At 38.8% G+C, this 26,855-nt stretch overlaps 2 protein-coding genes across 2 annotated transcripts in view; both read left to right on the top strand.

Moving 5' to 3' along the window:
• Window positions 1–26,855, top strand: part of LOC140165660 (UDP-glucuronosyltransferase 2A1-like) — a 455,852-nt gene that overhangs the window by 365,385 nt on the left and 63,612 nt on the right. The gene's annotated exons all lie outside the window — the stretch shown is intronic.
• On the top strand, window positions 10,774–18,720 carry LOC140165665 (PRELI domain-containing protein 2-like). The gene is made up of 6 exons (XM_072188961.1): window positions 10,774–11,079; window positions 11,915–11,972; window positions 12,558–12,631; window positions 15,450–15,610; window positions 17,275–17,380; window positions 18,474–18,720. The coding sequence occupies exons 1-6, from the start codon at window positions 11,005–11,007 to the stop codon at window positions 18,531–18,533; spliced, it is 534 nt and encodes a 177-aa protein (XP_072045062.1). The 5' UTR covers window positions 10,774–11,004; the 3' UTR covers window positions 18,534–18,720.

Consider the following 26,855-nt stretch of genomic DNA (forward strand, 5'->3'; position numbering starts at 1 on the left):
ATATTTACTTTCAATATCTTTATGTGAGTACAGAATAGTAGTGTCATCTGCGAATAATATAAAGTCTAATACATCTGATGTGTTGATAATATCGTTTACATAGAGAATGAATAATAAGGGACCCAGTATAGAACCTTGAGGTACACCACAAATAATATCTTTAAGTTCTGATTCACAAGAGTTGTAATGTACATATTGTTTTCTGTTGCTTAAATAATTAGTGAACCACTGAAGTAGGGCCTACTACATTTGTCTCAAAGGACCCTAACACTGATTTATTGTACAAGGTATACCGTTTTTCTCAAATTTCCTTGTTTTAGATACCCTAGTATTCACGATACATAAGGGGTGGTGCAATAATTATGTGTACCCCGGGGTGAATTATAGGGGGGGCAAAGATTTTTGGCAGGCCAAAAGGGGGGCAAGCATTTTTGGCAGGTCAAAGGGGGGTCAAGCGATTTTTGGCAGGTCGAAAGGGGGGGCAAGCAATTTTTGGCACAGATATTTTGGGTAGGCCTACCGTTTTTATATTATGCCCTAAAAAGGCATAGGAAAACGTTAGGAACACGTTCAAATATGCAAAATTTCCTGCTCGCTGCGCTCGCACTATATGATAGACAATTTAAGGTTTTAAATTCGGGTTCCCCAAAATCTTGCATGTGTAAGGGGGGCAAAGATTTTTGGCACATCAAAAGGGGGGGCAAGGTTTTTGGCACGTCGAAAGGGGGGCAAAGATTTTTGGCACGGCCAGAGGGGGGCAAGCGATTTTGGCAGACCATTTGAGAATTCACCCCGGGGTACACATAATTATTGCACCACCCCTAAGTACAGTGAAAAAAGACCCTTTTTACTTGAATCTTTGGCCACGCATGATACCCCCTGGTCAATGACCAGTGGCCCCCCTGGGCCATGGAGCAGTGTAAATCATGCATAACTCGCAAACGCAAAATCGGAATCAACTGAAATTTTGGGAATTAAAGCTTTTTTCATGGATAGCTACTGAAAAATGTCATAAAAAAGGATGATATTCCTCCATGACAAGCTGTGCAATGCAAGAGAGGAAATTGATTTGTTAAAATGTCTTGACGAAATAGAGAGGGCGCTTGCACAATATGTTTTCAGACTTAACTAGTAACAAACGCAGGGCGCATGCGCGAGCCGGGAAGTTCAAGCTTGCTGTAGACTCGGTCCCTACACATGTACACACATACTCACCGTATATGATACGTTTGCAACGCCCCGACTCAGGTGTCAATTTGTGGATTAAATTAAATAAAATTAAATATCTTTTTTTCTATATGTCCGTTTCTCCGTCTCCCGGGGAATTGACTTGAAAACACTATGAGGATTACTCAGTTAATTTTTGCGGACAAAAATCATGAAATTGGTGGTGTACGGGAATTTTGTTATGGCTAAGTTTTAGGCCAAAAAAATATGATTTTTTTCGAAATATTTTTTGACCGGAAATTCGACCCTTTCTCGCTTATCTGATGAATTTTCAACTTGTTTTTGACATATGTGCTAGATATGACTTTGGTGTTTATATTCCCTGAAGTAATTGTTGTAATTTTGCTTAGTTTTATAAAAAGAAGTGATTTTCTGCATGGAGTCGTTTTGATATTCGGCTTTGTTTACGTTTCAAAACCAAAACTGAATTTCCCGGCTCGCGCATGCGCCGTGCGTTTGTTACTAGTTAATTTCAGACATGCACCTGTTTTGTAACAGGTTTGTTTTGTTATCCACAAGCTTCCACAAGGTGCATGGGGTGGTTGTAGGCGCTATTTGTTATCCAGGGTGACTGGAAATAAATGGGAACTTATAGATTAAATTACGAAGACATGCTACATCGAAATTCTATATTGGCCTACATCCACAAAAAAGTCTGTATCGGCCCGAATGGGTATTTATAATATTACAGTATTGTGTAAAGCAAAACCATGTGATTGTCAATGTCTGACCTCACCGGGCGATCATTATATAGGGAGAGCGGGGAGTGTTCGCCCTAGGGCAGGTTCGCCCACCCTTGTTTCTCAGCACTACGGCTATCGGGGAATTTGGTGATGGTAAAATTAGGTGACGTAGGTCATTATAAACTTCTCATATTAGCTACGCGACATATATATAGGGACGTGTTCATCGAACTGCAGCCAAAACAAAAAAAATTAAGAGTAATTTTTTCTTGCATTAAATGTTGTATTATCATTGATGCATAAATACAGATGGTTTTAATGGAAATCTAAATTGGGAACATATGGGATTTGTCACAGATTTAATGCAGATATAAACTCCTTATTCGATTTGAATTTTGCATACCCTGAAGAAAATGCAAAAATGTGCACAAGGGGCACGTTCGCCCTTTTGAGGATGGGGCATGTTCGCCCTATATCTTCCCCGGGCGGACTTACCCCAAACTGGAGGGCGGACCTGCCCCATCAGCGTATTATGCAAAATATTTATAATTAATTATACTGAAAAGCATGTTTTTGAAAGTTATGTGGTATCAGTATTACTCATACCACCGAAGTTGTAAACATGATACGTTTAAGCTCACTTTGGACCCCTACATTTTACCCTGACCAGACCCCTGCAACAAATTTAGTGACTCCCCAGAAGAGAATGAATGCCCTGTATACTCTTGCTTAATGTTTGCATTTAATATGTTATTGTTATGAAATGTTTAAACTTTATGTATGGTTAGGGTGAACTTACCCCACCATGGGCGAACTTGCCCCAATATGGCACAGTGTCAACACCCTATATTATAAATATTTTCCATACAGCTCACATACTCCGCGGTGAGCGACGGGCGATTGGTATTTCACCGAACGCAAGAAAAGAAGTCCTATCTGATTGGCTAGAAATCGATCGCAAGATCGCTCAGTGTTAAAGTACAAACTCAAAATGTATTCAATTATCTTGAATCAATATTCTATTATTGACACAGATTAAGAAAGTTTTGATGATCCAATATTCTACTCTCTAAATGTAAAAGAATGAAAATCTCACTCTCCATTGAGAGTGATTCACTTATAAAACCACTCAAAAATGAATGAAATGTGTTTTTTACTTTAAAACCACTCAAAAAAGAGTGAAAACCACTCTAAAAGAGTGAATGTCAACTCGTTCAAGGAGCTAAATGAAGGACAACACGTTTTTGGGGCGCCCGCCTTAAGCGGGCGCACCTATAGGCATGACTTTGTGAAAAGCTTCTAATTTCACTCTTGCTAGATTTACTTCGCAATTGTTTTGCTAAAATTATGCCCATATGCCCAACTCAGAAATAAAACCACAATTTGTTTGGATTTTATTTTATTATTGTTTTCTGATATGCACGGATAAAATGTTGAGCGTATATTCTTTGTTTAAAATACAAAATTAATGGACTTATAAAAACACCTAATAAATCCAGACCTTTGACCTTTGTATGCCTTCAAGGGGCGCAACACTAAATCACTACGCATTTTATGTAAGAACGAAATTCGGCTAATATAGTCCATAGTGAGTATGAGATTGTAGCGACCATATCTACCGACATGTTCACTTTAAATCACTCAATATCAGCTCATATGAATTCGACAAGTGTCTTCAATGATAACATGCAGAAAAAACCGGACATTTTATCTCAAAAGCAATTCTCTGTGGCGGATGAAGACAACTTCCGATTTTGAAATGTGAGTGGTGAATTTAGTATATTTTTAGGCCATATTTTTGCACCGCGAAATAGCGAAAAAAAAGTCAACGGTCATCGATATATGCCGACAAAAGTTTTGGAATCTACAGAAACAGAGCTTTAATTTGATACCAAATTTATTTTGCCAAGTATTGCAGGGACGCCAGGAATGGCGCTCGAAGTAGGCCAAAATCACACGTTATCCTATGGGACGCTTATTTAGTGTTGCGCCCCTTGTAACGGCCGTAATTATGAACGCGTTCTTTTTACATTCTTCGCGTAAAATAAGAAATGCGCGTCATGAAATGTGTTCTATTTCAATCATGATGATAAACAAGGATTACGAAAAGTCACCCTGATGAATTATTATTGGGAAAAATGCTTTATTGGCCGAGCAGGCGCCTGCAAAGTCTAGAAATTGTATCCAAAAATCTTCAAAAGGCTCAAAATGGGTTTTAAAGTTAATAGGCATTGTTAATCTGCATGAAGCCGTTTTGCTGCATATTCAGTAGGCCTATGCAAAAAGTCCATAATCGTTACTACTGAAACAGGGGGGGTGTGTTTTCTACTTCACACTCATTAACAAGTGCTTTCCAAAACAAAATGGCAAGACAGATAATCTAGAAAAGAAATTAAACTTGGTTCAAAGACGTGCTTAAATTGTTGTCTGTCACTAGTTTTAGTGAGTTTTGTGCACAGTCTCGCATATTGGAGGAAAAGTCGAAATATTCGATTTTCCGCGTTTCGGCACTGATCTTTAAAACAACATTTCTCTTGAACGAAATGTCGCAGAGACATGAAATTTTCGGTGTTGAGCTACAAATTTTCTCTAATTTAATTAATAAGTGACAAATGTGGATTTTGAAAACTTTTAAATCCTTATAACGGCCGTAATTATGAACGCGTTCTTTTTACATTCTTCGCGTAAAATAAGAAATGCGCGTCATGAAATGTGTTCTATTTCAATCATGATGATAAACAAGGATTACGAAAAGTCACCCTGATGAATTATTATTGGGAAAAATGCTTTATTGGCCGAGCAGGCGCCTGCAAAGTCTAGAAATTGTATCCAAAAATCTTCAAAAAGGCTCAAAATGGGTTTTAAAGTTAATAGGCATTGTTAATCTGCATGAAGCCGTTTTGCTGCATATTCAGTAGGCCTATGCAAAAAGATCATAATTGTTACTACTGAAACGGGGGGGGTGTGTTTTCTACTTCACACTCATTAACAAGTGCTTTCCAAAACAAAATGGCAAGACAGATAATCTAGAAAAGAAATTAAACTTGGTTCAAAGACGTGCTTAAATTGTTGTCTGTCACTAGTTTTAGTGAGTTTTGTGCACAGTCTCGCATATTGGAGGAAAAGTCGAAATATTCGATTTTCCGCGTTTCGGCACTGATCTTTAAAACAACATTTCTCTTGAACGAAATGTCGCAGAGACATGAAATTTTCGGTGTTGAGCTACAAATTTTCTCTAATTTAATTAATAAGTGACAAATGTGGATTTTGAAAACTTTTAAATCCTTATAAGGGGGCGCAACACTAAATCACTACGCATTTTATGTAAGAACGAAATTCGGCTAATATAGTCCATAGTGAGTATGAGATTGTAGCGACCATATCTACCGACATGTTCACTTTAAATCACTCAATATCAGCTCATATGAATTCGACAAGTGTCTTCAATGATAACATGCAGAAAAAACCGGACATTTTATCTCAAAAGCAATTCTCTGTGGCGGATGAAGACAACTTCCGATTTTGAAATGTGAGTGGTGAATTTAGTATATTTTTAGGCCATATTTTTTGCACCGCGAAATAGCGAAAAAAGTCAACGGTCATCGATATATGCCGACAAAAGTTTTGGAATCTACAGAAACAGAGCTTTAATTTGATACCAAATTTATTTTGCCAAGTATTGCAGGGACGCCAGGAATGGCGCTCGAAGTAGGCCAAAATCACACGTTATCCTATGGGACGCTTATTTAGTGTTGCGCCCCCTCAACCAGTTTACTGTGTGTCTTAGAACCCGATAGACGGTGACATTTGACCATACACTAGGATCCACAACATGCTCATCTATCATGGGAACAGTTTATAAACCCTAATACATTTTTGTACATTCATCCTTGGAAGATTTGGGTACACAAACTCTACTCTGCAACTTGAGGTCAAATTTTGCACTATGATTATGTAATTGAGGTTATTGGACTATGCCATTGGGATGAGACTCTTGTGGTCCATAGTACCCAGTAATGTTTGCTTAATTAGATGTTATCTTAATTAGAGCTCTAGTAGGGCAAAGGTTATTATTTGCATGGTATAATTGACTTGGAACGTTTGTTTGCTGGGGAGATGTCAGAGTCAGGATGTAGGTATCATTATGCCTCAAATCACGAATTATTGTAAGACTAGTGCAGAGTAGGTTAGATATGAAAATGGAAAGTTACAACAAATGACTATACGCCTGATTCGTGAACTGTGTCTTTTTGAAAGACTCTTCCTGTTTATCCTTCATCTCTATTTGATTTTCAGTGTATTAGCAAGTAAACATAGCCAAATTAAAAAGTCTCCAGTAGTTCCATCCCCATTTAATCAGAGTCTGATGAGTTTATGGCAAAATAAGTTATATAATAACTTTCTATACACTTTCCTTCGAAGGTTGATACCAAATTTGATATCAAAAGTTTAATAATCGTGAGCATAGGAGCCGTTGTTTGGAAATTCGTGCAATTTTAAAAATGACAAATTACGAATTGACCACGCAAAAATCAATGCATGGTATCAGCTTATTATGTGGCCTGAAGCATGCCCGTACAGGAATCATTGTACACTTGCCTGCGCACAATTGAAAGAGCAGGGTATTTGATTTGCATTTTGACATGCATGGGCAAACCTTTAACCTGCCGGCCTATTCAGGCGACGTAATTCTTGGCACTCACGCTCGCTCCGCTACGTAATACAATTCCCTATGTCATTTTTAAAATTGCACGAATTTCCAAACAAAGGTTTCTATGCTTACGATGATTACACTTTTGATATCAAATTTGGTATCAACCTTCGAAGAAAAGTGTATAGAAAATTATTATATGAATTATTTGCCATAAACTCATCAGGCCCTGATTAGATTGGGATGGAACTAGTGGAAACTTTTTAATTTGGCTGTGTTTAGATGATGTATATGTATCACAGACGTTATACATATAAAAACTTAACGTTTTCTATTGGTCAACATAGGCGTAGATCCCGGGTGGGGGATAACCCCCCTCCCCCCATATTTTGCCAGGGGAGCTTACTTATTTGTGTCTTCTATACTATTCATCATATAGGGGAAAGTGGGGTAATGCCGGACTGTGGGGAATCCCGGACACGTCGATTGCAGCTAAACGGAGAAGGGTGGCACTATTATACTACCTTAGGGGTCATGTCACAATATGCACGCAGTTTCTGTGTGCAATTTTGCTGGCTAGAGTGCAAAATTGCACACACGGATAATGCTATTTGCATGCAGGCAATAACATCTTGCACTGGAAATTGCTACCTAGCACTGGCACGCTGGAGGAGGTTGACCTGTTGATGACTGTGAACTGGTCTCTCCCCTAACCATGCTAATAGCGTAGTAATTACCTCAGGGAGTTCACAGTCAGTGCAACACAAACCAGTGATATTTGACACATGCTTGTGGTGATGTTGTCATTCTCATAATTTTCTTCTGCCATTCCATTTTATTACATATTTATGTGAATATGCCTCTACTCATTAGCACTTGTTCAGTGCCTAGTATAGGCCTATATGGGACCATAACAACCCCTCTCTGACATTACAAAATCCACCAGTCCTATCTGGTGCGCCTCGCTGACTGCTTTGAATTTTGATCCAGAAAACAAAAATCATATTGAGTAAGTTTTGATTAAACTAGAGGAAACATATTAGCATAATGCTAAACGGCAAAAATGTTTTGGTATTTTGTTAACAGTTTTTTAATACTTGAAATGTAGTTTCGTAATGTTTTTCTTGATTTGTGTTCAGTCATTTTAAAATAATAAGGCACAAATGGCATTAAACTTATTCCAAAACCATGATATGTCCAGATATTGGTACTTTAATTGGCAGCAATTTGGTTCCATACAGTATCATACTTGACCTACATAGTTACCAATAAAACTAATGATCGATAATATTTGACACTCAAATTTTTGCACAACTCTCTATACTGTACAATAGACCTTGTCCTATTTTATGTTTATGAAATTGTTTCCTTTATATTTATAGCATTTTGTGTTATTATTCATTAGTATTGCAATGGTTTTAATACCAGTCAATGTTGAAGACAATGTGGTATTGTACGAATTTCCAAACAACGGTTCATAATGCTCACGATGATTAAGCTTTTGATATCAAATTTGGCATCAACCTTCGAAGGAAAGTGTATAGAAAATTATTATCATTTTGCCATAAACTCATGGAACTATAATGGTGATTTTTTATTTTGGCTGTATTTACATGGGAACTGTAAGTTAGCCGTCAGTATTTGAAATAAAATATTAATCAACAGAGAACACATATTGCTTGACAATCATAATGGGATGTTGAAATGTTTCAGTGCCCGTGCCTCTATAATTATAACCTATTAAGTAAAAACTTAAATTAATTAAGTGCTGCCTCTGTTGACTTTAAAGAATAAGACTTATTTGGTTGATACATTAAAATTTACCCAAATATATACTATTGTCTTACCTTCGAAGAGTGGAAGACTCTTGTTTATTTTTGTGTATCACTTGTGCATTAAAGAAAATTTTCATCATTCTCAAATTCATGTTAATGAATGCATTGCTATTGTAATAAGATATAGTTTATGTCCAAGTGCAATACATAAGGAATACCTAACTCAAAAAGACTGTTTAGGTGGGATAATATAAAGAATAAAATGCATAATTCACACATTTTCTATTTTATAACAAAATTTATATTATAACATTATATCACATCTGTGGTAAGATCATAGACCCTATAATATTATTGTAAAACATAGGCAAACTGTTTATAAACTTTGCCAGCCAAATCTGAGAATGTGCACTGGGAATATATTTTTATGGGGAGGGTTAAGTATAAGGTCAAGTTCCTCCTCCAACTCCAGATTACCTTTGGGAAAAGGACCATACTGGGCCAGATAATTGCAGCCTACAGTGGGTTTGATACAAAGCCCAATTGCACGCGGATATTTTTATCAGTGCTTGCAGGCTGTGTGCAATATTGCCACCAGAATTGCACACAGATTTGCGTGCATTTTGTGACATGATCCCTTAGGGTATTAGCTACCTCAAGGTGTACCTCACGTGTACTACTACCAGCGCTTTGGGTCTCGTCTTTCTTTGTGAAAATTACGAAAAAACAGAAATTGTCATTTTTGACTTTTTATCTGAACAGTGATTTATTAGCTGGGTGACAGTTAAAGCGACAAGGGACACAGATTAAGTATGGCTGAAAATTATGTTTGATACTTGATTGTTAGCTGGATGTATGAATTCTGGTATCTTAAAATGGATTAGTAGAACAAGCACTGAAAAAATAAATCGAGACCGTGAGGGGTAATCCCGGACACACATGCGTCTCTATACAGATGGGGTAATGCCGGACACTTGTTATTTCGAAAATATAGACAACAACAGCCCCCAAAGTTGCATGCTTGAGGTAACAGAAGTACCTAATACATTCAGGCGATAATCATCCTACTCCACTTTCCCTCTTAGCAACAATCATGTGTCCGGGATTACCCCGTGTCCGGCATTACCCCATCATTTTTTTCCATTTTGTTTTTTAATTATAACTTATTAACTTTAGATGTTGAGTTATTAAAAACTGGTTACTAGTTAGAACATTACTCCTACTTTGCATTGATATGGTTTTCACTGATGAACTTTATTTAATCTTGTACCTGCGTAGCCTTAACGAAAGGTGCCCGGGATTACCCCACTTTCCCCTACCCCTGCATAACGAAATTCAACAATATTCAATATCCAAAGCAATATCCTCACTATAATAGGTCCCAAAAACAGAATTGGCCCACATAATCGCAAATTGACACGAAAGCTTCATTCCCATTTATTTCATCCAAAACGGTCCTGTCATACATCTTCCCCAATCAAACACATTTCTCTTGCATTTGATCATTTCCTACTCTTCCCTAGAAAAATCATTATAATACCAAATCTACACACCATGGAATTCACCATCACGTCCAAGCTCACATTGGGCGCCCCATTCCTTTTTTAAAGGAATTTTTATTTAGAGTTGTCCTTCATTTAGCTCCTTGAAAGAGTTAAAATTCACTCTTAAAGAGTGGTTTTCACTCTTTTATGACTGGTTCTAAAGTTTAAAAAACACATTTCACTCCTTTTTGAGTGGTCTTATAAGTGAATCACTCTTTTCGGGAGTGAGTTTTTCACTCTTTTACATTTATTAGGCCTACTCATGTTTTTAACCTGTTTTAAAATAATTTTTAATTATTTTCTTATGACGTTTGGCATGAAATGTGCCAAGGGTGGTTGAGGATTAGGGGAGGAGGATTAGGGAGAGGGATTCGTATCGTAAATTTGATCTAAAACCCTCATTAAAAATTTGAATCTAGTAAAAAATGTCTAAATGAACTCCCAGACATCTAAACCAAGTAAATAAATACAGAAGGTCATTTAGAAGACTAATACTTGCTCAGAATGATTGTGAATGTGGAAAAAAGAGGTGGGGTTAAATTCCACCTACTTTGTGATTGTTTTTGCCCGCACTCTCTCATTTTTTAACCGATTTCCATAAAAAAAGGTGTCAAAATGAGACGTGTAGGTAAAATGTTTGAAACATTTCTTTTTTTTTTTACTATGTAACACAAAGGCACCCCAGGTTGTGACACAGGACCATAGCTATAAGACATAGGGCTTTCACATGGGCTAATCAGGTCATCCCTAACCTTATAATTGACATCGCTGCGCTGGTCAAAAAAATATATAGGGCGAACACTCCTCGCTCTCCCCTACATGATTACGTAACAGGTCATGGTGTGTAAATCATCATGTAAACATGTACTCGACATGATAATACTACATGCATGTGTAGGCGGCCTACATCAAACTCAGATCAGTACAGTAGGCCTACTGACTCAACTGCTGATCGTTTACAATGATGGTTGCAACATTTTATAGACAAGTTGTGAATCACGAAAAGCCGCATCATGAAATAGGCCTATCAGAGCTCATATTAGGCCTATAGTTTGAGACTTGAAGCCGGGACTTGAAGGATCATACCTAATGTTGAGGCATGCAGACTGGATTTATATTGAAACATGGTGTTTGAAGTGTTCGTGTCTCACTTGTACAAATTCCCTGTTGAATTAGTCGCTCACACACATTTTACAAAGGTAAGACGTACTAGTAGGCCTACATAGGCCTATTAAATTCCTCATTACCAATTTTGCCATGATGATGTTTACATTCCGGGGATGTAATCGACTCATATCCCGGCATGTAGTGCGATGCGACCCCCCATTTTGAAAATGGGCCTATTTTAATTTGTCTTTAAAAAGACAAAATAATTGATTAGCACACAACAACCCACCTCCATCCCTTCTCATCGCTTTTCCAAAAAAGGTGGGGAAGGGTGATTTTTTAATTTTACTACGACCAAGGACATGTCGTGATCCACAGCCTCAGCCAGCCCCAGAACTTAAGTCTCAGAAAAGTTGAGATTTTTATACCACTGGAAACTTAGGGCCTACCTCTGGCTATGGCTATGTTTACTTTTATGTACAAACTAGAGCGGTTACCTTACCGCACCGAAGCTGAACCATGGCTTCGGCAATTGTGGTACCGGGATCACCTTATTGGAATATGTGAAAAGGACCCAAAATAGAAATATTGACCTAAGCCTTATAAGGAGTGTCACCCCCGGTGGGGAAATTATTTTAATTATATAATCTGTACTCTTTTCTCTTTGATTTGACACCACTCAGGGGGCCATACTTTCTTGGCAGTTCCAGGTCTTTTGAGGAGTGTCACCCTCGATTGAATTTGAATTACGTTCTGGTGCACCCACCGTGCACGTAGCGTAATTCAAAACAAGAGGATGCCAGGATCATGAAATACTAGTAGTAGGCCTACTCCTTTTAGCATTGTAAGTATTAGATGTATAGGCCTAATTAATACTGTCTGTAGTAACTGGTTTTTTTTCTTGCGCTTTCTTTTCTTGTTATTTAGTATCCCAATGATAAAGAGAGATCTGTCCGTGGCATAACAACAATTGAACAAATTACAGGTATGTAAACATATAAAATTATATATTCCTTCACTATCCAGCGGCGTAGCCATTGCACCACCATATATCATGGATAAATGGGAGGGTGGGGGTGTGTGTGTGTGTGTGGGGGGGTTAAACCCTGGCAAAAATTGCCTATTTGGGCCCCCGCTCCTAGCGCTATTTGGGCCCCCGCCCCCTAGCGCAAGGAAAAGAGGAAAAAGGAGAGAGAGAGAGAGGGAAAAAGGGAGGAGAGAGAGGGAGAGGAGGGGAAAAGAGGTGGGGAATCCATACGATATGCAATACCAAACGATTATTATCAACGCGCCTATAATCCTTTTATTTTTATTTTATTTTTTTTGTTCTTCACTTTTTCAAACCACCAAAAAAAAAAATGGGGTCAAACCTTTTCGGGCTGTTGAGGAAGGGGGGCAAAATTTTTGTTTGGTGGATTTGGGCCCTCGCCCCATACAGGCTTGTCCCCCTGGAAAAATCCCAGCTACGCCACTGGGTAAAACATAGCCATCGATCATGAAAGTGACAACAAGAACACATTGATCCTGTTTGATTCACTATTTGTGACCCTAAAATTCATTTCCATTCCAGATCCAAGAACCCACATTGAATACAAAAAACGGATAGCGACATGCAAGAATGTAATACCTCCTTTATTGAGAAGGGTAAGTTCATTTTTTTAAGGGGGGGGGGCGTCATTCCCAGCGGCCATTACTTTTCCAAGTCTCATCCCTGTGTATAATTTGTGACAGTGTCAGAAGAATGGAGGTATTCTAAAACCTTGAAGATGTAGCCTAGGCCCTAGATGCTAATTGATCAGAAAAATTTGAAAGTGGCATTGAAAAAAAAATGTGGTTGATTGTCGCGTCGTTCAACTAGGAGTTAGTCCATTTTGAATTTATGCAAATTAGACACTGTTCAACTACTTTTTGGGACTTTTAATACCGTAAAATGGGGTAACTTCGGTCAGCGGGGTAACTTTGGTCGGTCAAATATATTTTCTAAATGGTCATATTTTCGTACAGCAATATTGTTGACCAAAAATGAGCATTTTTTTTACCTTTTGTTTAGAAAAAATAAAAATCGATATTTGTGAGCAAGGACGTGTGCTTGATTAATTTTGAAAGGGGTCAAATGTCACAAAAAACAACAACTTGCCCATATACAGCGAAGATCAATTTTTTAAATTTTTTTTTCTTCATGGAATGTAATACTCTGACCAAAGTTGCCCCAAATGCGGGGTAACTTTGGTCAGGCTATTTTTAACCCCTAGGGCACCCTTACTAAATTATTAAAAAATCATTTTCAACTTCAAGGTGTAGAAGGGAACCCTAATCATGCTAATGTCATAAAAAAGAGTTAATTAGAAATATAATTGGTTTTGTTTGGAAGCAGTGGTTTAAAAACTCTGAAAAGTGCCCAAAGTTACCCCATGTTCTTACATATACTTTTCTGAAATGAATGGTTGTGAAATGGTTTCTGTTACAATTATTATTTTTTAATTTGATTGGCCTATATCTGTCCATTTTAAGACGAAATAAGAAAGTGAAATACATCGATCCCATTGGCTTTTTCGTTACTAACGTGGAGTTCTATAGGTAGACAGTGGCGTGCGCAGCACATTGAAAGTGTGTGTGTGGGGGGGAAGTTGTTCAGTTCCCCCGAATGGAGTCTGATTAGCTAAGGAGTGTAAGGGGTGTAAAAATGACTGATTTCCCCTAAAATGACTGATTTTCCCCGAATGACCAACAAAAGTGGGGTGGGGGCATTGACCCCCCCCACCTTTGCGCACGCCACTGGGTCTAGACGAATCCACCGAGCCAAGTGATGGTCAGAATTTAGTCGACCATTACTGGGTCCCGTCTGCACCAAACTGGTGTTGTTACTGCCCAATTGGGTGGATTAAATCGGCTTAAAAATCGATATTGAATTGTATTGTGTTGTAAACTTTCATCATTCTTTTGTCTGCGTATCACACGAATGATGGAACGCAGTTTAATATCCCCGCCAAAGTCACATCATTTCACATTTTAGGTGCCGGGTGGGATAGACCTGAGGGGGGACCCAGCTATGGCTGCCATTGAGGTGTAGAAATTGGATTCGTCTATATGAGGGACCATGATGCAGTAATGTCTACAGTAGAATTCACCACGACCTTTGCAGGACTTAAACCCCATTAAAAGCTATTAAAACCAAGATAACACTAATTGAAAACAGCTCAACTATGTTACATCAGATCTTCTCTGGTTAAATCCACACACACATGTGTCTGTTTTACCTGTGCAATGAGCAATGAGTTGGTAACTTGGTATTATATATAGTTTCAGTTGGGTGAACGATTATAAAGCAAACGCAAGGTAACAATTACCGTGTGGCCTTTGTTCACGAAATGAGACAATACTGTGCATATTGTTAACCACATTCTTGAAAATGAGAAACATAATGGCTGTGGGCCCGGGCCGTAACACGGTTTGGAAATAATTTCTTCATATTTTTTGGTGTTATCTGTCGTTTACATATCCTTCCTAAAACACAAAAGTGCGAATATTTCCAAACACCTAAATTAGCTTAAAATTTAGGACATGTTACAAAACTATATTTTCTAGAATTTCAGAAGAGTACTTTAAATATTGGCCGGTTATTTTTCACACAGTGACGTTAACTAGGCAATGTACTATTACCTATAACATACACTAAAACACCAAAGTGCGAATATTTCTGAACATCTAAATTAGCTAAAAATTTAGGACATGTTACAAAACTATATTTTCTAGAATTATAGAAGAGTACTTTTAATATTGGCCGGTTATTTTTCACACAGTGACGTTAACTAGGCAAGGTACTATTACCTATAACATATACACTAAAACACCAAAGTGCGAATATTTCTAAACATCTAAATTAGCTAAAAATTTAGGACATGTTACAAAACTATATTTTCTAGAATTATAGAAGAGTACTTTTAATATTGGCCGGTTATTTTTCATACAGCGACGTTAACTAGGCAATTACCCATACTTCTAACATACACTATTTGTAGAGGTTACGCGTCAATGGTAAGAGCACTGTGTATTGTGTATAGGAAAACGGACAGTAACTGCAGTATGCTTAATGTTCGAATACGACATAATGTCAAAATTGCTCTGTTGAATTGACATCGACAAACATAACGAATTTGGCTGATTCCATTTAAGTGTAAGTTAGTGCAAGAAGTCAACTGGCAACCCAAGCAGATCAGTGCATCATCTGGCTGATGAAAAGAGCAGACCTTAGCTCTTGAAACGTCCCATACAGTAAGTGACTTGCATAGAAGAAATCTTTACTTAATTACAAATTATGCCAAAAAATCAGGTTTAAAAAACAAATACCAATTAGGCCTACATAATCGTACATTTATGGTTTTAAAAAGCAAACAAAACGTCATACAATAATTGAACCAGTCAACGTTATCATAATAATTATGTTATGTGTTTTTTGTTTTAGATTCAGGTTTTAGACGAGAAAGCTCTGTATCTGGAGGAAGAGTCGTGGTATGATAGGCGTAATCGAGTCTTGACAATAAAGAGTCGCAGTTTGACTTGGACTAAATACGCGGATGCCTGGGAGGAGTCGGAGTTCAGACCATGTCCAGAAAATCCATCCTGGTGAGATATACCATGTCTGTGATGCAGCGATCTATTATGTATTTTGCTATATAAATAACGTTTCCCATTTTGAATTCTGGTCGAACAAATCACTAAATTATTAGTTTGCCTAAAGCCCACAAAAGCAATGCGTTTTCGAAAACATTTGCAAACCCGGGTCGCAAACAATATTTTTTTTATAGGTTGTCAGAAATTATTGGTCTAAAGTATATAAAAGTATACATACATGTATTTAGAATGGAAAAGATTTGATTAATTCATCTGTGAGGTCAAATTTGGGCAAAAATGCTCATTTATGGAGAAAATTCCCTAAAACAGGTTTTTTTGGCCCAAATGTTTTCGGGCAAACATTTGGCCCCAAAAGACAATCCGTTTTTTTTTTTTGGATTTTCTCCAAAATGAACATTTTGGCCCAAATTTGACCTCACAGATGAATTCATCAAGTCTTTGTCATTCTAAATATGTATAGTATACTTTAAATGCTTTAGACCAACAATTTTAGTTAAGAAGAAGCCCAAAAGTTTCCGTAATTCCAGGGTTAAGACCACCCTAATTAATGACGGGTTATCATGGTAAGGGTATAATACAACGCTCTATTTTTATGATAAGATTTTGAACAAGTAAAAGTTCTTGCAAAAACATCCTAGCATGTAATTTTTTTTTTTAGTATTGAAAAATATTTTACAATAACATTTTGAAAAATAACACTTTTGTAAAAACATTTTTGTTTTGCTGAGATGTAGCCCTATAACTATTTCAAATCAATTCTGTCGGTCCGGTTCACGTCACTTCCGGTTGATGATGTTCGAGTGAAAACAAGTCCGTGATTCGATTTTTGTTGATGATTTCTGTCATTGGTGTAATGTAAATTTCGATCGCAAATAGTCAGTGGAATCAAACAACCGTTTCTAAGTCTTCAGAGTGGAAGAAACTTACTTGATTTACCGTTTATATACTGACAAACTTAAAATTAAATTCCATGGTCGAGTGTCGTTTTTTCCGAAATTAAATGTCACTCCAGCAATATCGCTAAGCTTCGCTATGTAGCCTCCTTCACAGCCGGTTTCTGTTGTACGCAACAAACCGTGAGCCACATGCAGTTTGGGCCCGAGACTAGAGATAGCCCGGATGTCCGACCGACAGAATAATATAAATATCTGAATGACATGATATGAGGTTAAATATGCAGCCTACACTGTAAAAAAACAACGGATAACACTTAATAAACACTAAAACGCGTTTATATTTTACACGTAAAAGTAAAGAAGGTGTTGCATACGATTAACACCATAACACGTTTATAGAGTGATTAAAGAGTTTAACTTCAACACTTCGCTCACCTGGAACGTTTTCACTAGTTCGACTAGCGTCTTCAGCAGATGGCGATGCTGTGATGATATCTTGTTTACAAACGTTTATAGAGGTTTTGTGATAAAAATATAAACACTCCAACAGTGTTACTAATCCATCAATAAATCCTTCTATAAACGTGACAACGCCTCCAATACTTTTACGTGTAGAATATACGTTTTAGTGTTTAAGTGTTATCCGTTGTTTTTTTACAGTGTAATAGGGTCAGCCTAGCGCCTCTTAACGAAAGCACTTTCGTGAATAGGACGTCATTGAAATTTTAGTTTGTTCCCTTATTGATTTACTTAATGCAGGACGAGAATGCAACAGAAAGGTAGCGTACACGTCAAAAGTTTTGGTGTTCTTGGAAGAGCAATCGAGATGTTTGTGGAAGGCTTTGTCCGCAGAGGTACATTGAAGGTAAATAACTGGTCAAACGAAGACTAACGATTGCTGATCATATATCCAGAGGCATAGCAAGAGGCTGGGGGGGGTAAGACATGAACAAGTGAGCGGTACGGGCCCCTTTAGCATCTCCTTTATCCCCTTATTTAATTTTCGATCTTTTGCTCGGGGCCCGACTTCATCCACCCTGTCCACCTGCTTACTACACTCCTAAACATATTGTTGTCATTATTACCGCATAATAACGAATCGCAGACAAACCTAGAGGGTGGCGTAATCAGTACAAAGCTATCTGTCATAAAACTGTTTCTACCTTTGTCGCAGTCCATGTTCAACGAAGAATGGCGTATAGGTTTCTTTTTGACATGGGGGGGGGGGTGGGGTTGGAAAAAAATCCTTGAAGTATAGGGAATCCAATATACCTTTTTTTGCGACAGAATTGATTTATGGTACAAATGCGCGCGAATGTTTTTGCCATATTGAAGCTAAACTATATAATGAAATATGGTGCAAAAGTGGAATAAATATGCGTGAAGCGCTCAAAAATGGCCAAATATGAGGTTAATTTTGGTCAGAAACCCACATACAGGCGTCAACATTGGGGTATATGATTGTATGGACCACCCCCTGGTAAAATATTGGGGGGATTTATCCCCCATCCCCCGAGATCTACGCGGGACTATGTCAACGAATCACGCAGGGTACTACATGGATTATAAAGGGACGGTTTGTAGTAATATGGTATTCATCATTATGCGAAAAAAGACGATATAAGCCAATAAAAGCAACAGAATTGACTTAGAAATCCATTTGTTACAAAACAAATTATACAATTTTATTTAAGTGCCATTGATATAGCCTACCTGCAATGGGTCCCAACACCAACTGGTTCCATTCTGTCCGCAGTCTTAATAGTACCAGCCTGGTGAGGCCAAATGGGAACTGCATGCTGCGTAGCAGCTTTCTCTTCTCTCTGTCTGGCTCTCTGCTCTGTCTTCCTGTCTGTCAAGTCTCTCTAGCTCTTTGTTCTCTGTCTTCTCTTTGTCTCTTTCTAGCCTTTCTTATCAGAATTAGTTTTATTGATATTTTTTTTCTTTATTTCACACAGGCGTTGCAGATAATGGAGGACTTGATGGTGGAAAAGACTCAGACTGGGGCATTGTCATGACATGATGTGGAATATAGGCCAAGGCGTGTATCCAGTATTCCGACTAGGCCTATTTACTTTTTACAAATAATTCAGTACAAGTCTTAAGTGGAGTTATTAATGCCAAACTATAAACCGCACACCACGTGGATAGTCCCATTTTGGACATTCTTCCTAACTGATGCTGCACTACAAAAACAGCAGATCAACACTTAATAAACACTTTAACACTTCATACACACTTGTTTGTACAGTGCAGGTACAGGGATGGTAATTTATAAACACCAAAACACGTTTAGAAATATAAAGATGTTTATGTTTTTTAACACAAGATAGTGTTTATAAATTAACATCCCTGTACCTTCACTGTACAAACAAGTGTTTATGAAGTGTTAAAGTGTTTATTAAGTGTTGCTCTGCTGTTTTTGCAGTGTGAAACCGACAAAACGGTCATTATCTTAACTTTTCATGTCTGTTTAGATGACGCTCTGTGGCCGTTATCATAACATTAAGAGGATGTTATGGCCAAAATTGTTTTAAAAACCCAGTTTTTAGTGTTTTGGGGCTGTATAACGAATCATTTTGGTTCAATTACTGGTTTATAAATAGGATATGTTTATTTGTATTTCTTATTTTTTTCACGATAAAAACTGATTGCCGTGTTTGAGAGATAAACGGGCTCCTTCATGCATGCAATTATTTTGAACTCTCTCGACATGATTATGCCAATTTAGATGCAATTTATATTAATAATGACCTAATTTTCATTATCCGAACATCGCGAAGAGTAATTCTTATTAAATGAGTGAATGTTCTTAGTCATCCAGTAGTTTCAAACAGAGGAATTAAATCTAATACTGGAACTTACTTTTTGCAACTATTGCTACGTTGCGTCTGGAACCACCAGACTTCATCAGGCAACTGACCCGTTGGACTGGACACAATTCCAAAACTCAGTAATTCTTATTCTTGCCTCCTAAATAAATACAAATAATTAGGGATTCGTAGTGCACGATGCCAACATACAGGCCTCAGCCCCCGAAGGGGTCACTCCCATTGTGGCCTGTACACCATCCGCGATAATGAAAACGCGTAAAAGGGTCGTTTTTCGTGGGTAGGCATGATACGCGAGTATCGCGTTTAGGGTGTCAAAAACATGAAAAATTGGGAAAAAGGGTAGCAAAATTGCAATTGCTAAATACGCGGAAATGAAATTTAGGGTATGAAATTTGATGTTAGGAATGAAATCCCTGTTTAGGGTGTCATTTTAGCCAAGGGTTAATCCTTGTTTAGGGTGCTTTTCAAAAGTTGATTATCGCGGATGGTGTACAGGCCTCAATGGGAGTGACCCCCCCCCCCCCCGGGCCTCTGCCCAGCATAATCGTATTCATCTTAGGGACTGATCGTTATTTACGGCAGGGGGGGTAATGGGCGTTTTGGAAAAAATATTGACAAAAAATTTCGCGTTCCCCCCTCGCGTCCGCTCAAAATTTTCGGATTCCCCCTTGTTTTCCCGAATTTCTCCATTTAAAACTTAACATTCCCCCTCCTGGTTCAACGAAAAATTTCGCGTACCCCCTCAAGCCCCAAAAAATTTCGGATTCCCCCCTCAAAACGCCCATTACCCCCCCTGTGGTAAATAACGATCACTCCCTTAAATGGGTACTTGTAAATTTAGTAACGTATGGAAACGTATGGAAATGGATGGAAAAGGATGGAAATGGATGGAAATAGGATAGGAACGGATCGAAAAGGATGAAAATGGGTCGGAATGAATCAAAATCTGACTCGAACATCTCAAAATTAGTACAATAAGAGCTAAAATTCGTCAAAATGTGTTTCACCCGTCGGTCAAAATACAAAGCTCGCCTCCGAAGACCTCACCACTAGTGCTAGGCGATATGCGATACCAATAGCTTATTTAATACAATTAACTTTCTAAATTTCTTTCCTTCTTTCTTACTTTCTTTCTTTCTTTCTTTTTTTTCTTTTCGTGTCTTTTTTTCTATATTTTGTATTTTGTCTGTCATTTTTCTTTAGTCTTTATTTTCTTTTCTTTTCTTATCCTGTGTCTTCATTTGTTTTCTCGTCTTCCCTATTTTTGCATTTCTTTCTTTCTTGCTTCTTCTTTTCATGCAAATAAAATTCAAATAGTGGAAGGAAGAAAGAACATAAGAAACTTAAAAGAAAGAAAGAAATAATCATTTTTCTTTTAATTAATCAATTAACGCAAGAAGGAAAGAATGAAACAACAATATTCTTCTTTAAATTGACTAAAATGAATACACGGAATCGATGCACGTGAATTGCTATGCACGATTTTGATATCAGACGAAAATCTTCGGATACCGGGTTAGAAAATGATGAATATCTCTCGTAAATGAATATATATTTTGAACAGATATGATAGTCGTTAGCTTGCGCTTTGAGACAGTAGCTTGCGTCTTGAGTCAAAAACTGACAATAATTCCGCAATAATTCTGATTTATATGTGCTGAATTATATAGCGCAGTGTATAGACCAATCGTGAAGGTTGTCTAAAAGAATATGACCTATGGCATACCATGCTTGACTGACACACAGCGAGGTGAGTCACCGAGCTAATCGGGGCTATTGTCAGTAGCCTTAGTCAGATGTCCTTCGGCCTATTATATTTAACAGGTCGATATGTATAAATGGCCATGTGTGGCGGTGGATTCAATCTACCATGTGCGGGGTAGAAAATGATGAATATCTCCCGTAAATGATTAAAGAAACCAGATTTGGTTCCTTGCACTTGAACATATATGTTCAACGGATATTATCGTCATTAGTTAGCGTCTTGAGAAAGAACCTTGCGTCTTGACTCACAAACTGAAAAAATATTCTGATTTTCTGATGTGAGCGCTCACTCACATGGCGTATACACGTACAGAGGTCACACACACCCCAGTGTGAGCACGAATTCACTCACATGGCGTATACAAGCTCACTTTACACACCGTAAGTCAATTACCGTGCTTTTGTCAGTAGCCTTAGTCGGGATGTCCCTCGGCTCATTATGCGTCTCAAAAGTCGGAACAAAATGGCCATGCGTGGCTGTGGATTCAACCTACCATGGCGATTTCTGCCATGAAGATATCCGATGACACTGTGAACCGTGGATTTAATAGCTCAATGGTTTCACGCAGGAATCCCGGGTACAATTCCCGGTGTGGCCGGTTTGATTTTTTCTCTCTTTCTATCCATTTTTTATCCCAAAATTGTTTTCTTGAATGCAAAATTTACATATTGCACTGGGAAATATTATATGTGTCCTTTTTTCTGAAATTTTGCGTTCAACGTACTACGGGCAGTGTTGTATTGTACAACATGCATGCACTAAAACGGGAATACGGCACACAGTGACAGTGTTTTTTTTCATTGTGTGTCAATATTTGACATTTGATGTAAGTTTGAAGACAATCACTTACTGTTATATGTTAGAAAAATAATTATCGCGCACGAATCACATGGATTTATTTAAAACAGACTCATATTGACCATGAAAACGAATAAAAACAGTCGGGTCTCAACATGCGATATTCAAAATTCCCGCGTAGAAAGTGCAATGACGTAATGGCTATTTGTGCTCAATTGTCGACTCGTCAGTCTTCATTATATTACTGGGACGTCACTGCGCTCGACAATTTCGGCGCCCCGGAATTTTGAATATCACGTGTTGAGAGACGGATGTTTTATTCGTTTTTATGGTCACTTCGTGTTTGATAATTATTTTTCTTACAAGTCATAATGTTGTGATTGCCGGAGACTCCATTCCCTTTAAGACGAGACACACTTTAATAGTTGGGCCTCATCAATCTTACGGCTTTCATATACAAACACTTTCTCAGTTTCATTGGTAGGAATGTTTCAAGGTATTCAGGGTCATCTAAAGTTTACTGAGCAATGTCAATAAGATATAAAATTTCATGAACAGCTTGCCGAAAAGGATAAATGTCTAAAGGAAAGGTAAGGTGAAGCAATGCTCACAGGCCAAAGTGCCCATCTTTTGTTCCCCTTGGTTTGGGCCAGACCGAGCGGGCCAGAAGTTCCCTGAGGGGCTGTGCAATAATTATGAGCCCCCTCCCCCTTCCACCCTCTCGGCCTGCCAAAAAACTATGAGTCGAAGCCCGTATCACTGTGCCAACGTGTTCTGCAATGTATGTATAATGTATTGTCATATAATAACTTGCATGAGTCCCATATTAAAATACCAATACCATGAATACATACAGGTATGCCGCTAATGTTTTGGTTTGATATTTATATGTCTGTAACGATAATTTCTTTATCAACCAGATAAACTTTATTCCAATAAAATCGATGGTATATAAGTGAAGATATGGCCAATTATGTAACCTAGTCTTAAAACTGCTTAGGCCTCTTTTGCGACAAAAGTGACTGAATAGAGTTGAACCAATGACCAGTTGGTCGTTGGCTCTTATGATAGTTAGTTTTAAACAATGGGGTATTCGAAGTGGTAGAAAGTATTACATAATAGAGTATCTACTTGAGTTTTTGAAAGTCACAACTAAGCACTGACATAATATCCTCACTACAAGGAATCATGGCTGCAGCTTCACAACTTCAACCCCAATTCAAGTTGGAAGAGCGTATTTTTATGGTTGAGAAAAAATGATGGAGTCAAGCAGAAACTATAAGATTGTTTGTGGCTCAATTTCCAAACTCAAGTCTTATATCAAGGAATACAATTACATATAACTATGAGAAGTATGTAGAATTTCGTAAGAGTACCTACAGAATGCTGACAATAGTGGTCGCCCACAGCTAGAAACCTTGCTGAACTTAATTTCAAAACTTTTACATGTTTTATTACCGTTTGTTTTGTACTTATGGATGCAAAAATTTATCTTAGTTTTGTTGATATCTCAGGGATATGAGAAATTGGCAGAACAACCAACTAGCTACCGGTGGCTCGAATAAAAAGTTCGCGTGACCCTCTATGAATAAAAGCATGACGGATATCGATAACATTGTTGCTGAAGCGATCGCAGTCAGCGATACCAAACCGGAAGAAGGGGGCGAAGATTTGCGAGAGCGCTTGGTCGGAATCGCCGTAGCGGGAAAAAGCCAATAATTCCTCGGAAAAAATATAACGTCCGATGAAATCGAGCGTCTTGACCAAAATGAGCTTCGAAAACTTTACGCGAGGTACGAGACCCGCATGGGAGGGCTGGTCACAAAGTCGATGAAAAGGCACGTCGTTGTGGCATACACAAAACTTGTAGGATGGTTGCTTCCAAAAAGCTTGGTAATTACCGACCCTGATGCCCTGGAAGTCTCGTTGAATGAAGGACCGTTCATAGACATAGCTTTGGCAAAGTGGACGTGCGGAATGTACCACCGTTTTGGGCACATGCTAGGCTGTGTTGCTGACGGGTAATCACATCCAAAAAACCCGGTCGTGCCTGAAGAACCCCCAGCTGCTGGAGCTACTGCTAAACCCGGAGTAGATGAGATCGATTAAGGCAAAGTTGCTGAGCAAGTGCTGAAGACGTGCTGAAGATGTGCTTAGAAATCTGAGCATGATGCTCAGGTCGCTGAGTAATCTGATGCTATATATAAATGGAAGAAAAAAAACTCGAAGAGCCAAAAATCGTTACGGCTACTCACGCACAGCCTGAAGAGCCAAAAATCGTTACGGCTACTCACGCACAGCCTGAAGAGCCAAAAATCGTTACGGCTCCTCGCGCGCGGGCTAAAGACCCAAAAAAGGTTGCCGCCGGAAAAAAACTGGCGAAGATAAACAAAGAAAAGAGTGCAAAATTAAAAGCTTTTGAAGAACAACAAGCGTCCCTCCCACAACCCGAGAAGACAGCGCAGGCAGCTCCGCAAGCGCCACAAGCACGATCCAGCTGGCCAATTATCGCTGGAGGAGGGGCTATTCTTTTGGTGGTCGCGGCGTACTGGGTAGGCACAAACAATTTGTCATGGGGGTCCACCCCCAAGTAGCATCGATAGTGGTCTCCACCCCCCAGGCACCAGCGCCACCCGCTTCAAAAAAAGAAAAATATTTTGACGAATTCGCATAATAATAAAATGGCAAGCGAAAATCCAAACGTTAACATGCTCGTCAACAGCGCCTATCACGCGCTGACGATAAGCGCACTCATGGCAGTAAACTGCTATACCGCGAAGAAATTCTTCAAATTCAAACCCGCGAATCTTGGACAGCTCGACGCGGAAGATATTGGAAAGCTCACACTCTCAGTCGGGTTGGCGACCTACGCGAGAGACTTTTTAGTCAGTAAAGGAATATTACCAGAAAATATCATCGGGGTTAAATAAAGAAATATGGCTTCGATACTTATGATGGGTGGAGGAGCTTTGGTGAACGCACTGGCGTTCTCCGGGTCTAACTATTTATTTAGTACTGTGTCTAGTTCTGCTGAGCGCAAACGTCACGATCTAGCTCTAGAAAGACTTCAGCGAGATCGAGATTCGTGGAGTCAGTCTCGTCTTCAAAGAATTGACTTTATCAACCAGCAGCTAAAACGACAGGGTCACACGCGGAAAAAAACTTTTGAGGACGTCGATGATGCAATGCGGCAATATTACAATCTCACTGGGGCACTCTTGGATCCCCTACCACCCGAGCCGCATTTATACGATTATCTCGACGAGGGGCAGACTGAGTCTATCAAAAATGGAGAATTGGTATTGGTCGGAGTTCTTGTGTATAACTTTGTGTGATGGGGAAAGCCCAGCAACCCACAACGGGTGCAAAAAAAAATTCTGGCGATTCTTTTTTCGAATCGCCAGAAATTTTTTTTGCGCTCGGATGCGCCTGGGGGTACCCCTTCCCACTAAGATTTTTTTGGCCGTGGTCGGGGATGCGACCTTGCTCCAACATTGAAGTCGTTCTCAAAATATAATTCCGATTGAATAACGCCACAGTCCAAGCATGTAGGCAGGTCATCAACAATAATGCTCGAGCTACTACAGTCTTTGCAAACTTTTGAGTGGCTCAAAAGATCAAACGGCCAGTATTTTTCAGCAATCGCATTGTCGTACTCAAGCTTGTAGTAGCGTTCTACACTCTCGTAGTCGCTCGTAAACCTGTAGGCGATCCTGTAAAATGTTTCTGCGCTTAAAATATTGTACGCAAGTTTGCGGAATTCTTTCAAAGGCGCTCTATCCCTTCTCAAAAACGCAAAACGAAGGGTCACGATTTGCAATTTACGACAAAGCGAACAATCGTTTTGACTCGCGCAAAAGCAGCCCTTGCACATAATGGCGTATTATACGACAAAAAAAAGACCCTCGGCACTCGAGGGGATTTTTGTTGGTAGTTCTTCAAACAGAGGTCGAATTCCTTTGCAGGCTGGACTCTTAAGCAAGTGCCAACTCTGGTTTTTTTTGGCTCTGTTTTTTCTCTTCTCGCAAATTTCGCAAGCGCACCTGCAAAAATTCGGCTTTTCAGACATCTTCTTCTTCAGACCCAAAGTCAGCTCTATTTTTTTCAGATTCCTCCCAGACAATGTCAAATGAATAATATTCTCGTTTTGGGTTGCTTTTTGAGGGAACAAGTCCCTTTGGCATCACATAGCAACACAAATGTTGAAAATCTTCCTCTCTTTCCTTGAGTCTCAGCGTAGACGGTGCCCAAACTGGCCATCCGCGAGCTCAATAACACACGCTGCCTCGCTGAACTCGGTTTTAATGTATTTGAAGTCCTTGATTTCAAAAATTTCGCCTTGTTCCAAATCTCGCCATTTCAGGATGGTCAACTTTTGCTCCTTGACCCGTTTTTTGAATTGTTCACGATTCATTTTTTTGCTTTTATTTTTGCTTCAATTCACAATTTCATAAACCAAAATTATTTTTTCCGCCTCGCGGGCTAGGTTGTACTTTTCCAACGCCTCAGTCATGCGTCTGACTTCCATCCTCAATCTCGTTTTTGGGGTGTCCAAAAGACACGATGCGCATAACCAAAATGTAACTAACATTGCTGTTTATTAAATAAAACCAACAAGATGGCGGATTCAATTTATTTTGAGCTGGCTGACGATGACATATTCGAACAGCTTCAAGATGCATCCGCGGGGAACTTTTTCATGTGGAACGGAACGAGTCTCGGAAACCTGTTTGTTGCCGCGAGCGGGTACAACGGAGGTAAGGTGAGATTTCAGGCGCACGCCTTGTTACTGTGCTTTGCCGTGTGGTACAAGGATCGGTACAAAATGAGGCTGTGCTTGAGACCACCGTGGATTATACCTGAATGGACGGAAGAAATTAAGATTCTCGAAAAAACGATCGATTTTCTTCAAAAAAACTCGGTAGATCAGCGAGATATGAACG

This window comes from Amphiura filiformis, chromosome 12 (genome assembly GCF_039555335.1).
Source record: "Amphiura filiformis chromosome 12, Afil_fr2py, whole genome shotgun sequence".
Lineage (NCBI taxonomy): Eukaryota > Metazoa > Echinodermata > Ophiuroidea > Amphilepidida > Amphiuridae > Amphiura > Amphiura filiformis.

What these genes read in the sequence shown, in the direction of transcription:
- LOC140165665 (XM_072188961.1), top strand. Translation starts at nt 11,005, where the DNA reads ATGGTGTTTGAAGTGTTCGTGTCTCACTTGTACAAATTCCCTGTTGAA. An exon ending in CTCACACACATTTTACAAAG is followed by an intron (nt 11,080 to 11,914) that starts GTAAGACGTACT and finishes CTTGTTATTTAG; the next exon opens with TATCCCAATGATAAAGAGAG. An exon ending in TCCGCAGAGGTACATTGAAG is followed by an intron (nt 17,381 to 18,473) that starts GTAAATAACTGG and finishes TATTTCACACAG; the next exon opens with GCGTTGCAGATAATGGAGGA.